The sequence below is a fragment of the Vombatus ursinus genome, unplaced genomic scaffold, assembly GCF_900497805.2.
Source record: "Vombatus ursinus unplaced genomic scaffold, bare-nosed wombat genome assembly UNPS02009205.1, whole genome shotgun sequence".
Lineage (NCBI taxonomy): Eukaryota > Metazoa > Chordata > Mammalia > Diprotodontia > Vombatidae > Vombatus > Vombatus ursinus.
In genome coordinates, this window is record NW_020948983.1 from 64,545,903 (window position 1) to 64,563,783 (window position 17,881).

The window sequence follows — 17,881 nt, forward strand, 5'->3', positions numbered from 1 at the left end:
TGTTCCCTCAACCAACCTTCATTTGGCTTGAACCATTTACCATCCTGGCTGGCCCCCTGTATCCTTCCTCAAGTGTGGTACTCATAATGGAACACAACACTACAGATGTGATGTGATCAGGTCCTAAAGTTGGACTATAGCCTCATTTTTCTGGGATAATGCACCTCTCAATGTAGTTTAAAATCACATTTGCATAACATAAATGAAATCATTAGTAAGAGATTCCCAAACTCAGATTAATAGCTGAACTCAATTCAATTTTGGCTTCAAAAAACAAATGCTGAAATGTATTTTGCTCTGTACAGCAGAAAGGTAAGGTATACTATCAATGTGAAATGTTAAATATGGGGTCAAACTTGGTCATTTTGTTGGGTTTGTTTTACTTAACTGTTTTCTTTGTTAACAAGGATGGATTCAATAGGGAAATGATGCTGTAAAAAACCCCAAACCAAACATAAGGAATTGTCATAAGACTTCCTGAGCATATTTTAAAGTAGCATTTGAAAGAATAAATTGATATAGTTAATATATTTGTCATAGCTTAAGACTAATTAGGAAAGGCTAATTATCAAACTAATGTTGCTAAACTTAAAAAAAATAACATTAGCTTTCTTCTATGACATATTTAAACTGCTGACTCTCATTGAACTTGCAGTCCAATAAAATCTCGAGACTTCTTTCAGATCAACCATCAAACCACTCTTCTCATCTTATTTGTGAAGTTGATTTTTATAAACAAAACTGTAAAACTTTACATTTATTCCTCTTAAATCACATTATCTTTTTCAATTTGTTCCTATGTTCCAGCCTATCAAAATCATTTTGAATACTGACTCTTATCTAGTGTGTTAACTATTTGTCTCAGCTTTATATCATCTGTAAATTTGGTGAATGTGCATCTGTAAATGCATATAATTTTTGCGTTTATCCCTCTGTGCTTTATCTATGCTTTATCCTGCATATCTCATTTGTATACAGCTGCTTGCAAGTTGTCTTACCCTGTGTGATCCTAGAGAAAAGGGACTGTTTTTTGCCAGTGATTAGCAGTGTCTGTCGCAGAAAAGGTGTTTAATAAATGCTTGTTGTCTTGACTTCCAGTCATCAATAAAAATGATAAACAGCAAATAGTCAGGCACAGATCCCTGAGACATTCCACTGGAAATCTCCTTTTAAGTTGACATCAAATGACTGATTATTACTGTGTACCTCTGGCCATTCAGGCAGTCAATAAACATTTATTAAGTGTCTATTATGTGCCAGGCATTGTACTAAGTGTTGAGGATACAAAAAAGAGGCAGACAGTCCCAGTCATCAAGGAAGCTCACAATCTAATGGGGGAGACAACAAACAAATGTATACAAACAAGCTATATACAGGATAAAGAGCAAATAACTAAGAGACAGAAGGCACTAGATTTAAAAGAGGCTGGGAAAGACTTCCTAGAGAAGATGAGATTTTAGTTGGGACTCGAAGTCAGGAAGGCAGTATTTGAAGATGAGGAGGGAGAGTACTCCAGACATGGGGAAAAGCCAGAGAAAATGCCCAGCACCGAGAGAGATGGAGTGTCTTGTTCAAGAAACAGCATGAAGGCCAGTGTAATTGGACTAAAAAGTATGTGGTAAGGAGTAAGCTGTACATAGGAGGGGGTTAGGTTATGAAGTGAAGCACTGAATGCCAAACAAAGGATTTTCTATTTTGTATGGAAGCGATAGGGAGTCAGTGGAGGTCATTGAGTGGGGGCAAGGAGGGGGTATGTTGACATGGTCAGACTTGTGCTTTATTAAAATCATTTTGGTGGCTGGAGGATGGACTGGAATGGGGAGAAATCTGATGCAGGAAGACTCACCAGCAGCTATTACAATAGTCCAGGCATGAGGTGATGAGGCCTGCAGCAAAGTGTTGGCACTGTCAGAAGAGAAAAGGGGCTCATTTGGGAGATGTTGCAAAGGTGAAATTCACAGCCCTTTGCAACAGCTTGGATATACAGGTAGTAATAAGAGAAGCACAGTGAGGAGTTGAGGATAACCTCTAGGTTGCAAGGCTGAAGGAACAGGAGAATGGTGTTTTACTCTTTACAGGAATAGGGAAGGTAGGAGAGGGGAAGAATTTAGAGGGAAAGATGAGTCCAGTTTTGGACACATTGAGTGCAAGATGTCTATTGCAAAGAGATTGTCTCAAACCCAGTTTGAGATATCTGAAAGGCATTTGGAGATGTGAGACTTGGAAAGTCAGCAGAGAAGGTAGATCAAGATAAGTAGATTTGAGAATGATCAGCACTTAGATGGTAATTAGATCCAGGGGAGCAGATGAGATTACCAAATGAAATAGTAGAGAAGGAGAAGAAAAGAAGATCCAGGACAGAATCCTATGACAGAGAACATGATCTGGCTGAGGATCCAGTAAAGGAGACTAAGAAGAAGTGGTCTGATAGGTAGGAGGAGAACCAGGGAAGAATGGTAAGGAGAGAGTGACTGATAGTGTCAAAGGCTGCAGAGAGGTTGAGGAGAATGAGAACTGAGGAAAAAGCCAATAGATTTGGCAATTAAGAGATAATTGATAACTTTGGAAAGAGCAGTTTCTATGAAATGGTAAGGCTGAAAGCCAGAATATAAGGGGTTATGAAGAGAGTAAGAAGAGTGGAGGCACCTGTTATAAATGGCCTTTTCAAGGAGTTAAGCTATAAACGGTAGAAGAAATAGACACATAATTATAGCAGCAGGGTCTGGAAGTTCTCAATTGACGTAACTATAATTATCTTCTAGCTAACATCCACCTGTAAGCATTAAGTATCTTTTCTGTGCCAGGTCCTGGGAATATAAAGATAAAAATGAAAAAGTCCTTGCCCTCAAAGACTCACATTCTATAGAGGAAGATAATATGTACACACCAAATAAATAAAGGATAATTTGTAGGAAAAAGGCACTAATAGCTGGTGGTGGTGGGGTTATGAATAGGCTTAAAAGGTAGCATGGGCTGAATTCTGAAGGAACCAAGGTATTCTAAGAGGTGGAGGTAATGAGGGTGCATTCAATGGATAGGGTCAATCAGTACAAAAGCATGGAGACAGGAAATGAAGTACTGTGTATGAGGAACAGCTCATAGCTATTAGCCCAGTTTACCCAGAAGTCCAGTTTGGGTGGACCAGAGTATGTGAGAGAGGTGTAATGCACTGATAAAATCTAGGTAAATAGCTATCTACAGAATTGCCCTGATCTACCAGTTTAGTGATCATGTCCAAAAAACAAACATGTACAGTCTGGCATCACCGTTCATGATGAAACTAGGAAGGCTCTCTGGGATCACTATTTCCTTTTCGAGATATTCACTAACCAACCCTTTCTAAAATATGTATTTTTATTGACATCTTTTGTGTTTCCAACACTATCACTTCTGAATATAACTTTCCCCAAAGAATAAAAAGCAGTTCAGAAAATTAAACAACACATTAAATGAATCTAATAACGCATGAGATCATCCACACACTTAGTTCCTCATCTCTGCAAAAGAAGGAAGGTATATTTTCTTAATTCCTCTATATAATTATTAAGCATTCAGTTTCATTTTTTAAACCATATTTTAAATAAGACACGATAGAATTGTGGCAATAATGAAAATCATGCTCACTGGCTTAAAATTTGCAAAGTCTACTCTCTTCCTGTTCTTGAAAATTGGGATATTTGTACTTTTCAAGTTCTTTTATGATCTTTCAAAATTCATTAATAGCAGGTTTAGCATTCTCATCTTCTGGTTCTTTCAGTATCAAAAGATGAAGTTTATTCAGGTTACATGACAGAAACTTATCAAGAGCAGATAAGTGCTCTTATTGTCTCCTTACTTTGAAAATCAATTATTTATAAATTTATGTAAGATCCCAAGCCTGCAATACAGCTCTCAACATAAAAACACTGCCGAGTTTAAGTCTCTATTAAAGTAAAAAGGAGATTATATTTCAGAAGGCATTAGAGATTATTTTTTCTTTTTTTCTCTTTGACTATTTAAAATTTTTTTTATTTTATTCTCAGTTCCAAATTCTCTCCCTCCCTTCAACCTTTCTTCCACTCTTTGAGAAGGCAAGAGATACAATACTCATAACATATTTAAAGTCATGCAAAACATATAACCATACTGACACAAGTAATTCTAATTAAGAAAAGAGTTCTTAATTCAAATAAGGTAAATGAGGCATAAATTTATGATTTCACTATCATAATTCTTTACTACAGATTTGTAGCACGACATTCTAAGTAAAGAACAAAAACAAAACTATGAGATAATCAAAAATCAGTCAATCAAAAAGAATTTATGCCTAAGCCAACAAAAGTGTTATTTCCTAGCTGAAAAAAAAATTAAGTAGACTTATTTTGCTACATATTTATAACAAGCAGAAGACATAAATCATCAGTGGTAACCTGAAACTCTTTCTTACTGGGTATGAAATCCTCTGCAATTTGTTTTTCATTTCGTACTGAACTATTCTTTGTGAAAATAATGAATAAAAAGGATATGGACCCAAACCAACTAGCCATTTATTGCACCAATTAGCCTTTACTGAGTGCCTGCAAGGCTCCAGGCATTGTGCTATGTGTTTGAGACACAATGAAAAGCAAAAAACAGTCCCAGCTCTCCAGGAGCTCAGAGTCTAATGGAGGAGACAGCATGCAAATAACTATGTATAAACAAGATATACAAAGGATAAGTTGGAGAAAATTTCAGACTGAAGGCAAAATTAAAGAAGAGTGGGAAAGGTTTTCTGCAGAAGGTGAGACTTTAGCTGACACTTCAAGGAAGCCAGGGAAGCCAGGAGACAGAGATGAGGTGGGAGAGTGTTTCAGGAATGAAAGACAATTAGTTAAAATGTCCAGAGCTGAGAAATAAAAGCGTCTAGTGGGAGGAATAGCAAGGAAACCTGTATCCTTGAATCTCAGAGTATCTTAAGCAGATTAAGGTGTAAGAAGACTAGAAAGGGAGGAAGGAGCCAGGTTATGAAGGACTTTAAAAGCCAAATAGAGGATTTATTTGATTCTAAAGGTTATAGGGAGCCACTGGAGCTCATTAAGTAGAGGAATGATACGTTAAAACCCATATTCTAAGAAAATCAGTTTGACAGCTGAGTGGAGGATAGATTAGAGTAGGAAAAGACTTAAAGCAAGGAAAGCACCTAGTATTATTGCAGCAGTCCAGCTGTGAGGTGATGAGATCCTGCACCAGCACGGTGGCAGTGTCAGAGGAAAGAAGTCGGCATGCACAAGAAACGAGAAGGTAGAAACCACGAGACTTAACCACTGATTGCACATAGGGGTGAGAGAGTAAGGAGTTGAGGATGACACTTAGGTTGTCAACCTGGGTGACTTGGATGATGGTTGCAGTACTCTCCAGAGTAATTGAGAAGCAGTCAAAGTAACTCTGCAAAGTAAGAGGGAAGTCAGGGAGAGGGAAGGATTTTGGGGAGAAAGATAGTAAGTTCAGATTCAGACGTGTTGAGTTTAAGAGCTCCACTAGTTTGAGATGTTTAATACTTAGTTGGAGATGTAAGACTGGAGATCAGGAAAGAGGTTAGAGTTGGACAAGTAAATCTTAGAATAATGTGCATTGAGTTGATAACTGAAACCATGAAAGCTGATGAGATCACCAAGTGAAATTATAGAGAGGGAGAAAAGAACAGGGCCAAGGGCATGGCTTTGGAAGACATAATCTGGCATGACTTGGATGATCCAGCAAAGGAGACTGAGAAGGAATGGTCAGACAGATAGGAGGAGAAAAGCAGGAAAGAGCAGTGTTCCAAAAACTTAGGGAGTACCAAAGAGAAGAGGGCAATCACACTGTCGAAGTCTATAGGGAAGTCAAGAAGGATAAGGATTGAGCAAAGGTCATTAGATGTGGCAATTAAGAGATCTTTTGCAATTTTGGAGGAAGCAGTTTCAGTTGAATAATCAGAATGGAAGCCAGACTGCAAAGAGTTAAGAAGAGACTGAGATGAAAGGAAACAGAGGTACCTATTCATTATTTTCACAAAGAATAGTTCAATATGAAATGAAAAACAAATTACAGAGGATTTCATACCCAGTAAGAAAAAGTTTCAGGTTACCACTGATGATTTATATCTTCTACTTGGTATAAGTATGTAGCAAAATAAGTCTACTTAATTTTTTTTTTCAGCTATAGGACAACAGCGAGTGGCAACAGAGGGATCAAGTGAGCGTTTTTTGAGGATGGGAGAGACCTGGACATGTTTTAAGGTAGTAGAGAAGCAACCAGTAGACAGGGAGTAACTGAAGATTAGTGACAATAGGGATGATAGAGGGTCTAGAATCTACTAGAAAAGATAGGATGGAAACAGCACTTGGGCAATCTTTTAAAGTGCAAATTAATTCAGGCATGTAAATTTCCACTCATCCATAATAAGTTTCTCTACTTGACATACGGACACTCAAAAGCTTAAGCAGAGATATAAAATAAACTTCTACTACTTCATGTTTCTTCCCTTTTTTCCCCCAACCAAATTTACCATCCCTAATAACAATTCAGAAAAAAGCAAGTTAGTAACACAAGTGACAAGTTGACAAATTAACTTCTCAGTACTATATTAATGAATTAAATCTTAGTTGCAAAGAAATACTTCGGAAACATGCTTATTTCTGAATGGAATGGGCATTTAAAAAAAAAAGAAAAAAAAAGCTGACTTACCTGATCAATCTGATCTTGTTGCCCTCTATATACAGTTTCTGGATCTGAGGGAGGCCTCAAATGGAATTCTGAGTCACAGAAATTTCCATCACCATCTACATTGTGTAGACTTTCCCAAACAACTTTTTCTTCAGTAAGAAAGCCCTGGTCTGTTACCAGCAAATATAGCTGACCCTTAATAAAAAATAATGAAAGAATAGAGAGTTAAACTGGCAAACATTATTTAGCATAGTATTTAGGAGGAATTGTGTGGTTTGGTTTTTAAAGAGTATTTATCAGTTCTCAATCTTCACAGCATTTAGGCAATCTGTTGGTAAAATCTGTTTGTATAACCTTCTGAATCTAGCTATTCCAGTTTTAAATTAGTACATGTCAGCATAAACAGAAACAGAAGCTCTCATTCAGCATATCCAATTAATAAATGAATTACAAATATACATTTGGGGGAATATCACATCAAGAATTAGAAAAGTGCTGTAAAAAATACCAGGTAAAACATAAATAACAAAAACTGAAAAACTAAACTAGCTACCAATAAAATTACAGCCCCTTTTTGCCTCTTTAGGCAGACAGTACCTCTAGTGGTTCTCCAACCTTTCTAAACCCTCTCTCTTCACACTCCTACCCCTTCATATTCCCTTAAATATGGATATTCCCAAGGCTTGATGCCTTTATCTCTTCTCAACATATCCTATCCCTAGGTTTATTTCATCCATTCCTACAACTTCAGTTATAATTTCTATGTAAATGTTATACAAATCTCATAAATCCAATAGGATTGAAGCATTCTGAGAACAGATAACATTTCACTTTTGTCTCTGTATTTACCTAACAATGCCACAGGATGTACTTGATACACATTGGTTTTTCTCTCCTTTTTCCCCTCTCCCTCCAAATCCCTCCTCTTGCTTATATATTCCAAATTTACATTTACATATACTAAAAAACATCCAGAGGAAAAAAAAGTGCCTAGAATGGTAAAGGCCTCAAGATTATATCACATGAGGATCATTTGAAAGGAGTAGGGATATTTAGTCTAAAGAAGAGAAGAGTTGGGGGAAACATAACTGTAATTAGTATCTGGAAGGCTAACAACTGAAGGAGAGACAAGACCTATTTTATTAGGTCTTAGAGGGCAGAACTAGGAGCAATAAGAAAAACTTGTAGAAAGATTAATTTAAATGTGATAGAAGAAAAAGTTTCCTAACAATTTATACAAAAATGGGGTGAGTGCCTCATGAGATAATGGATCCCTCATTATTAGAGGACTTTAAGCAACAGCTGTATGGCCACTTGCCTGTTATGTTAGAGAAGGGATTTTTATTCAGATATAGATTGAACTAGATGGCCTTGGGGTGTCTCTTCCAAATCTGAGCTATGATTCTCTATCTCCAATCTTATCTAAAACTCCAAAACCATGTTTTCAAACACAAATTTCTGCTCCAAGAGAATGTCCCAATGGAACCTCAAATTAAAGAATTCCAAAAGGGAATTCCTCGTGTTTTCTTAAAACCTGCATGTGCTTCTAATATGTATATTTTTGTTGATGGCACCATCATCTTCCCACAAACTTAGACTAGAAACTTCAGTCATCTTTCACTCTTTCCTCATCCTCTATATCTGTTAAGTCTTAGCAACTTTGTAACTCCACGGTCCTATCACTTTGGAAAGCAATTTAGAACTAAAACAAAAAAATCACTAAACTTTGCATACTCTGACTCAGCATTTCAACTCCAGAAGAATGATGCATGTTTCCCACCTTCCAACAGAGGAGTGATAGACTACAGGTACAGAATGAGATGTATATTTTCACACACTCCCAATGTGTTAATTTGTTTTGCTTGACTGTATTTTTTACAAGGTAGGGTTTTTATTTGGGGTGAGAATTGTAAAGGAGGAGAGTAGGTAGGCAACAGAATAAAAGAATGTGTCAATGAAAAAAAACACAGAAGAGAGCAGAAGAAAGTTCAGAAGGAGACACAAGTAGGGCAGTGTTGATACTATCACGTTAAATTTAATACATACTTTAAAAGCAAGTTGTACGTAACAGAAATTGATGGTTTCATAGACAACCCTCTTTTTCTATTTTTTATAGGTTGAAATGTTCATGCTTGTTGTGAAGCGGCAAGTGGTCTGGACCTGGAATCAGGAAGACCTGAGTTCAAATCCAGACTCAGACACTTACTAGCTGTGTGACCCTGGGCAAGTCATTTCCTACCAACTTCACTCCTTGGACTGGACTCCACCATGGCCTCTGGAAATCTCATCATGAGAAAACTGAGGATCCTTTGAGAATACATCAACTTTGGTGTTCAGACCTCATAAGTACCCTCTCTTCCTCTGACTGGAAGACAAAGAACTCCTCTCAAAGCTCCTTTTCAAAGAGAGTTCTCCTGGGCCAACTACCTCTTCATTTCTCACTAGCTTGAACTCCTTTGGATTGAATTCCATTTTGCCCCCGTGCTGGGCAGCTTTTATTGCCCTGTCTTCCCTTTTCAGCTTCCTTTTGTGTGTTGCCTTCCCCCATTAAAATGTAAGGTTTTTTTTTTTTTTTGGCAGTTGGGGTTAAGTGATTTGCTAAGGGTCACACAGCTAGTAAGTGTCAAGTGTTTGGTCTGAGGCTGGATTTGAACTCAGGTCCTCCTGACTTCAGGGCCGGTGCTCCATCCACTGTGCCACCGACCTGCCCCAAAATGGAAGATCTTTGAAGGCAGGGACTATCTTTTCTTTTTCATATTTGTATCTCTAGCACTTAGCACAATACCTGGCACAAAGAAGGTGCTTAATAAATGTCTATTGACTGATCTGAGTTCAAATCTAGCCTCAAACATATACTAGCTGTGTGACTATGGTAAAGTCTTGTAAAATAGGGGTAATAATAGCACCTCAACCCAGAGTTGTTGAGGATCAATGATGTAATATTTGTGAAGTGGTTAGCACAGTGCCTGGAACATAATAGAAGGTACTTAATAAATGCTTGCTTCCTTCCTTCAAGTTCATAATAAATAAACGTATGTATGTATGTATGTATGTATATATCTCTATCATCTCCCTCTTAGTCTAATTCTCTCCACTCACCAACACAACTCTATTTCAAGTTCTCATCAGCTCTCTGGATTATAATGGCCGAATTCTTCTCCCTGTCTCATGTGTCATATAACCTCTTATAACCATGCCATCCTTCATGTCAGTATATCTGTGCCAGAAATCCCTCGATCCACCCATCCACAGCTTAGCATATAAATCTTAGAGGGCTGCTTGAGGCTGGAGAAATTAAGAGACTTACCCTTAGAGTCATTGTTACTAGGTTTCAAGTATGATATTTGAATCCAGGTTTTCCTGAATCCAAGTCCAGCACTCTACTCTCCATCCCTAATCCAGCTGCAGCAACAATCTCAATGAACAGATCTGTTCATATTACTCCCTTGTTCAAAAACTTCTGGCATCTTTCTAGGGACTATGGAAGAAATATAAATCCTTTAGTGTGGCAATACAGTCCTCCACAATTAGCTTCAACCTACTGCTCTCATTTTACACTATTTCATATATATTACTTGGAGTTCCAACCAAACTGTACTACAAGTAATTTCTCATCTTGTCCTGAATTTGCCCAGACACTCTTGCTTTCCCCTGCTCCTGGAGATGGGCTTATATTCTCCACCTTTAGAACCTAATATCCCTGAGGCAGTAATCTACATCTGTTTTATCTTTATATCCCCAGCATACCATTGACAGCTCTGAAGAGAGTAAATGATAAATGTTTACTGACTTCAATATTCTTCCATTTTCCTTCTGCTAATCCAAATTTTAGTCATTCTACAGCTGTGTAGCACTTTCATGAATGGATACACTAGAAACAGAGAAGATCAAACTTTAAGGGGGAAAAAGTGGAAGCTACTAGTTAAAATCTGTAGAATAAAATAAATGAGTATTTTTGAGAACTTACTATATCTTCAGCATTATGTAAGAATTCCTGCCTTGGTGGAGTTTTTCCTATTCTTCCTATCATTCCCATTGGAAGATCAAGAATTAGTTACAATTAAACACTTACAACCTACATGAAAAGTAATCACAAGTGTGGTATTTAGATTTTATAGGTTTATATGTTAACATTAGCTTTGGACAGGTTTAAATAAGAGAAATTCTTTTTTTTTTCTTTTTTTGTGAGGCAATTGGGGTTAAGTGACTTGCTCAGGGTCACACAGGTAGTAAGTGTCAAGTATCTGAACTGAGACCGGATTTGAACTCAGGTCCTCCTGATTCCAGGACCAGTGCTCTCTCCACTGCGCCATCTAGCTGCCCCGAGAAATTCATTAAGATAATTATCATTTCTTTTTTAAATTCAATTCATAGCATACTTATATAGCTAGCATTAGAACTTAGTGGCTTTCTATGTGGTGAGATTTCAAGGCTGCTTTCTAGCCCTCACCCCTCCCAACATAACTGATCTTACAAACTGCCTAAAATTTATTAATAGGCAACAAGGCTTTCATGCCACAATTTGAGCTAAGGATTAAAATGCAAATACTCCAATGAGATAATAAACCAAAGACAAATTCATATTAAGATATAAATGACTTAAATAGATCTTTTTTCCTTACAACAAGCTCTGATGGGGGAATGGTGATGGAAAGAAGGCATATCAAGGCACTGGAAAAAATGAAAAGGGAAAACAACATCTGGAATAGTGAGAAAGGCACAAAAAGAAATGGGGAACTAATGACAAATCTCAAATATTCCATAATTTTGCTTAGTATTGGCCTTAGGTAGCACTGTGCTAGATATTATACTAACTACCAATAACATTTCAGGATATTAAAGAAATATAAAACACAGCTCCCTTCTTAACTGAGTATATAATCGATCTGGGCAAACAAAATAAATGAAACAGTTAACACAAGATAGTATCTGATTATATGTTCAAAAGAATAGCAGATAATACATACTAAAAAATATTTCTAAGAAATGAGATATCAGTGTGGCCTGGAATAGTCCAAGGAAAGTTTCATGGAAGTGATGGGGCTTGATCTGGGTAGTATTTAGATGGGTAGAGATTATGAGAAGGAAAATGCAGTTGAGAGCAACAGCATGATCAAATGAAGGAAGGACTCAAAATGGCATATTTGGTCTAAGGGTTTATGCTAGGAATGTGATTCAAAACATAAGACTGCCATGGAAAATGCACCATGAGGATTTAGCTTTAATTCTTCCAGGGACTTCTCTTCTTCTCCTTAACTCTTAAGTGTTGTTTCTGACCTCACCAGTCAACTAACACTGTTCACATCACCAACAACCTATTAGACATTTCGAACTGGATGTCTTAGATATTTTAAATTCAACATGTCCAAAATTGAACTCTTTTCTTTCCCCCTCAAGCCCTTTCCTCTTCCTAATTTCCTGATTACTCAAGAGGGTACCATCATCCTTCCAGTCACCCAGGCTTACAACTTAGGTGCTATCCTCTACTCACTTCTTTTCACCTATATCTAATCAGTTGCCAAGTTCTGCCATTTCTACCTTCATAACATCTCTCAGACACTCTCCTTCTCTTCTCTGATCCTGTAACCACTTTGGTAGAGGCCTTTATCACTGCAAGCCTAGACTAAGTCTCTTGCCAGTCTAGTACAGTCTATACTCGGCTGTCAAACTGATTTTCCTAAACTGTAGGACTGACCATGTCACATCCCCTCCATCCCATTCATCACCTTCACAGGTTCCGTACTGCCTCCAGGACCAAAATTAAAATCTGTTTGTCTTTTAAAGCCTCATAAGTGGGCCCTTCCCTACCTTTCCAGTCTTCTTACTCCTTACACCCCTACCACCCCCACCACGTACTCTACAATCCCGTCGCACTGACTTCCTGGCTTTTCCTCACACTAGACACCCAACTCTCAACTGTGGGCATTTTCACTGGCTGCCTGGAACTTTCTCTATCCTCATCTCCACCTATGAATTTTCCCTTTCTTCAAGTCTCAGCTAAATGCCACCTTCTGCAAGAAGTCTCTCACAATCCCCTTTAATGCTAGTGTCTTCCCTCTGATGATTATCTACAATTAATCTTGACTTGTACATAACTGTTTGCATGTTGTGTTCCCCATTAGACTGTAAGCTCTTTGAAGGCAGAGTGGTGTCTCTCACCTTTTTATCCATAGTACTTAGAACAGTGCCAGATATGCAGTAGGTGTTCAACAAATGCATGTTGACTGACAACATTCAGTGTCTTCTGTTTACTCCTATCTCTAGCATCTCAGTTCTTCATTTGAGACTTTGTGCCAGACCAGGTCCTGCAGTTCCTACACTCTTATAGAGAAAGGTCAAGGCCTTATATTTGGAGCTGACCTCTTATCACCTGGACTGCTTCCACCTTACCAGGTGTGTCTGTATTCAGAGTACTACTGCTTGGCCCGCCTAAATCATCCTGGTTCAGAGGACTGGGATCTTTAGATTCCGCTGGTGCATTTTCAGTTGGACTGCTCTAGACATCAGGCTCTCTTGTGCTTCTGTCTTCACACTGCAGGGTTGGGGGGTGGCACTCTGGGCTTCCTATCTCCCTCTCCCCAACTCCCATACAGAATGCTATAGGCTTTATGTGCCCCTGGAGTGTCTTTGGTCAAGTGCTGGCAAGCTTTTGGCATTACCTGCACTCAGATGAATGCCAGAATTAATTTCCATAGGCCTCAGCTCTATTACTGGGTAGTCCTGGGCTGGATGACAATACCTACCATAGTTTCTCTTTAGATTTGCCAAATATTCAGTTTGGTGCTATATAAAGATCTTTGTTGCTGTACATGTGGAAGAGCAATGGGTCTCTGGGATCATTCACATAGCTATTCTAATCAGAAGTGCCAAAACAGTAAACTCTCAAACAGATCTGGGTCTAGTACGTCCCCAAGGCAAAGAGGCAGCAATTTGTTTGTAAATTGGTGCTTTCTTTTCTTAGTTGTGGATCTTTCCATCATGGGCCCTAGGACAACAGGTTACAACAAATTGAAAACAAGGAAGAACTACACACACTTTATTTAGTGAAAATATTTGAGACTGTAATGATCCATTAGTACTTGTAATGAAGATTAGAAAGCTTTTAGAAGTTGCCACCACTACTCAAACATAGCTTTGATGCAAAAAGCTTCTAGTTTTAAATATTCTTGTAGCCTTGGTTCAACTCCATTGTGTTTAAACTAGATGGAGTTTTAGGTAAAGGAAAAAAATAAAGATCTTGAGCCTCACAAATATTTTAAAATTATGTTTCCACCTTTGTAATGAATAATTGTATTAGGTAGGAATACAGTAATACAGGACTAGAACTAAATGCTCTGAGTAATTGTCCACAGGAAATAAAGATTTTTTTTGTGGTTTGCTCCTACTAAAGGCCTGCTCTAACGACTCACTCTGGAACTAAAGTGATCCTTGGTTCTTAAAGGCTATACTAGTAAGGGTAAACTCTGGTAGGTCTTACCCTGATGGAAAGGCTTTAGGTTGAACTCAGTGATGGACTTTATGTGTGTTCAGGGACTATCTTAGTTAAGTTTGGAAAAGATCTTTATCAGAAGGCTGGCCACCTAGTGATGAACATTTTTGGTTTCATGAGCAGCTATGGCCTTCTAATAATAAGGCATGTAAGGCTATAATCTGCATTCATAATGGGAATATTCCCATTGATAGAATCATCATACACACATACAGACACACACACACACACACACACACACACACACACACACACACACACATTTTCAGTCAGTAAAAATCTGCCTTCTCGCTCTTCCCCCGCAACTACCTCCACCCCAACTGAGAAAAGAAAAAACAAAATCCATTAGAAGCATCAAGCAAAATAAACAAGTCAAGTAAACCAAATTTTTATATTGGCCATGTCCCCCCCAAAAAAAAAAGAAAAGAAAAATGTCCCAGTGTATACTTTGAGTCCCTTACTTTTCTATTGAGTGTGGAGTAGCATGCTTCATAATTAGTCCTCCAGAATCATGGCTGGTCATTATACTGATCAAAGTTTCCTATTCTTTCAAAGTTTTTTCTTTTTTAAACCATATTACTGCTATAGTTCTGTTCACTGTGTATCAGTTGATACATGTCTTCCTAGGTTTCTCAGAAACCATCTGCTTTATTATTTTATGCAGGACAACAGTATTCTATCACATTTATATAATGTAACTTGTTCAGCAATCTCCCAATTTATTCCTATTCTTTGCCACCTGAAAAGAGCTATAAATATTTTTGTACATTCTTAGAATTTGTTTTGCTAAGATCTAATCCCTTCCTTAATCTGCTTTTTCTCTAATTCCTCCTTTCCTCCTATTTCCCAGATGAGTGAAATGTATTATGGTAATGTAGATGAGTGTGAGATGAGTCAGTTGTTCTCCATATCTAGTTTATATAAATGTCTATTTGAGTACCGTGATTATGTGAGATAATTTTTCCTAACCTCCACTCCCACCATTGTATTCCTCTTCTTCACTCTTTCAATTCTTTTCTTAAGATCATTAAGATATAACACAACCATCTAAGGCCTTGTGTAATTAGACTCTTTCTCTGATGATATTAGGTTTCAGAGGGGATATGTGTAACATTTCTCCATATTTGAACGTAAACAGTTTATCCTTGTTTAGTTCCTATCATTGTTCATTCATGTTTAACTTTTTATGTTTTTATTCACTCTTGTATTTAAACTCCAAAGTTTCTATGCGTCTTTGGTTGTTTAATCAGGAATGATTGGAAATGTTCTATTTTATTAAAGGTCCATTTATCCTCTCCAGTATTATGCTTAGTTTTGCTTATCCTTAGATGTAAGCCTATATCCTTAGATGTAAGCCTATATCCTTTCCCTTCTAGAATGGCACATTCCAAGTTCTCCCATCCTTTAAAGTGTTGGGTGCAAATCATGTGTGATTCTGACTGTGCTTTAGTATATCTTGTTCTCTTATAGAGTCATTGGCTTCCCCTCAGTCCATTTTAATTTTCAGGGAGTTAGTTCTTTGGAGAAAGGTTTTGTATCTTTTCTTCCAAGCTATTAATTAATTACCTTTCCAATCTTTTTTCCATAGCTCTCATTTCTTTTCCAATTTTTTTTCCTTTAGTGCTCTTATTTCATTGACGAAAACATTTTAAAACTCTTGCTTCACCTCTTCCAGGAATTCTAGTTGAATTTGTGTCCAAGCTTGGTTTTCTCTGAGGCTTTGCTTATAGATGTTTTGGACTCATTCTTGTCTTTTGGGTTTGAGTCTTGAGCATCCCTGCCACCAGAACAGCTCTTTATGGTGGGTTTGGTTCTTTTCTTCCTATTTTTCCAGTCTATTCCCTGACTTAAAACTTGATGTTAGCGGGGGCTCTGCATGCTCTTGGAGATGAGGTCTTGGTTGTTTCTGTTCCTATTTTCTTGGGGGTATTGAATGTTGTGTTAGTCCAGGATCTCAAGAATAGGTAAAGTAGTCTGACTCAGGGTAAAGTCTGTCTGGTGGTTCTCCTGTTCTGAGTTCTGCAAGTTCCTGACCTGGGTTTGGGCTGGGCAAAAGTTGCTGAACTCAGGCTCTACCTGCCAACTAGAAAGTTCTGCTGGTTCACAGTGACAGAATTGTAGGTTTCCTTTTGGTCTGGGATTCTTCCTCTGGCTATTCTCTGCAAGCTTAAGATTGGGTTAGAAGATGGAGCTAAGATTCTGCTCTGTTCCTGGATTCTGAGTCACACCACTGCTGCTTCCTTCTAAACTTGAACCTTTCTTGGTACAAACCACCTGGCTTTTCTAACCATTAATAACATTACATCAGGAAGCAGGTACCCTTTCCAGACTGCCCTGGATCTGTGACCTAGAAATGGGTAGTGAGCCTCCAAAGCTGCCAGTTGGCAGTTGTTTCTATACGCTACAAGCAATGTGCCAGTATAAGTCTGGTATCTCTTCTTGCCCTGGTGCACAACTTCTCCTCACGTGCTACCAGACCTTTCCCTAGTGTTTGAAGACCTCTCTCTCTATCTCCCTACATCAGCCTGGGTTGGACAAATTACTCACCATGACTTTTTGGATTTCTCTATCAGAATTCAATCTGGTGCATTTTCTTTTCTAGATCTCTTTGGAGGAAGTTTTTTGCAGGGCTCACTGCACTACTTCCTGCTATTCTGCCAACTTGGCTTTGCCTCCTCCTATCTTTTTCAATTATGCCATGTTTCCACAATACATTGTAATCCACAGAAAGAAGAAACACTGGTTATTCAGTTCATTCCAATTTATGGCCTCGTATGCAATCCTGTGGTATCAGGCCACATCATGTATAAAACAAGTGGGACATGTGGAACGTGATAGCTTCATGAAGCTTCTGGTCAGGGTGTCTAAAGGAGAAACCGAAGATACTCATATTAGGGGCCTAATGGCTCCTGGTAACAGTGTGTTGCTCTGTGTTCTCAGTCTCTTATTAGCACTAGAATTTCTCTGTTATACTTCTCTCTAAAGAGGGACAAGTTCAATCTAAACATGAATGCTTTATAGCCATGGCCCTGTGATAATGTTTTTCATCCTATTATTCCAAAAGTCAGGGTGGCACAGGAAGCATTATAGCTGACAGGAGCAAGCCTAACACTCCACAGATTCCTTGGAGGCCAACGAAGGCAGGTACAACATGAGGTATTCTACAGGTAACAGGGATTTGGGAAAATTGAGAGAATGGAGCCCAATGGCACATGGTTAAGCTTCAATGCCAGCTGTGGCATCCATCCATTTGTATAGCCTCCAAATACATCAAAATCAGCCCATGCTCTTTGTCTAAGTTCAATGTCTTGTCTATATCTTAGCATAAAACTTTTAGCCTAACTGTTGGACCTTAGACTTATTCTTCTCTTGGACCTTGCTGTGAATTTCAGATTTTGATCCTGCTTCCCTCTCCAACCTTTGGCCTTCCTCAGCAAATCAATCTTTCTATCTGATATCTGATATTGGTAGGTTGCTCTGTGTTTTCAGCTTCTATCTATATTAGAATACTTCTGTTAATCTTCTCTCTGGAGCAGGGGAAAGTTTAATCGACAATAAGTATGCTACTCAATCAGATCAAAGAGAGACACAGACAACAGAGAGCAGGGGATAAGTGCGAATTATGGTAAGGGGAAGACCAAACACCTAGGAAATAGGGGAACAAGGTAGAGGTTTAGGAAATGATGCATACGAGTCTATGAATAAGTAAAGGGTGTAGGAACAAGGAAA

At 38.2% G+C, this 17,881-nt stretch overlaps 1 protein-coding gene across 1 annotated transcript in view; it reads right to left on the minus strand.

Annotated features, from left to right (window-relative positions):
• Window positions 1–17,881, minus strand: part of MINDY2 (MINDY lysine 48 deubiquitinase 2) — a 121,989-nt gene that overhangs the window by 15,542 nt on the left and 88,566 nt on the right. Inside the window, exon 7 of the mRNA XM_027851810.1 lies at window positions 6,685–6,858. Within this exon, the coding sequence (XP_027707611.1) occupies window positions 6,685–6,858 (174 nt within the window). The remainder of the gene's footprint in view (window positions 1–6,684; window positions 6,859–17,881) is intronic.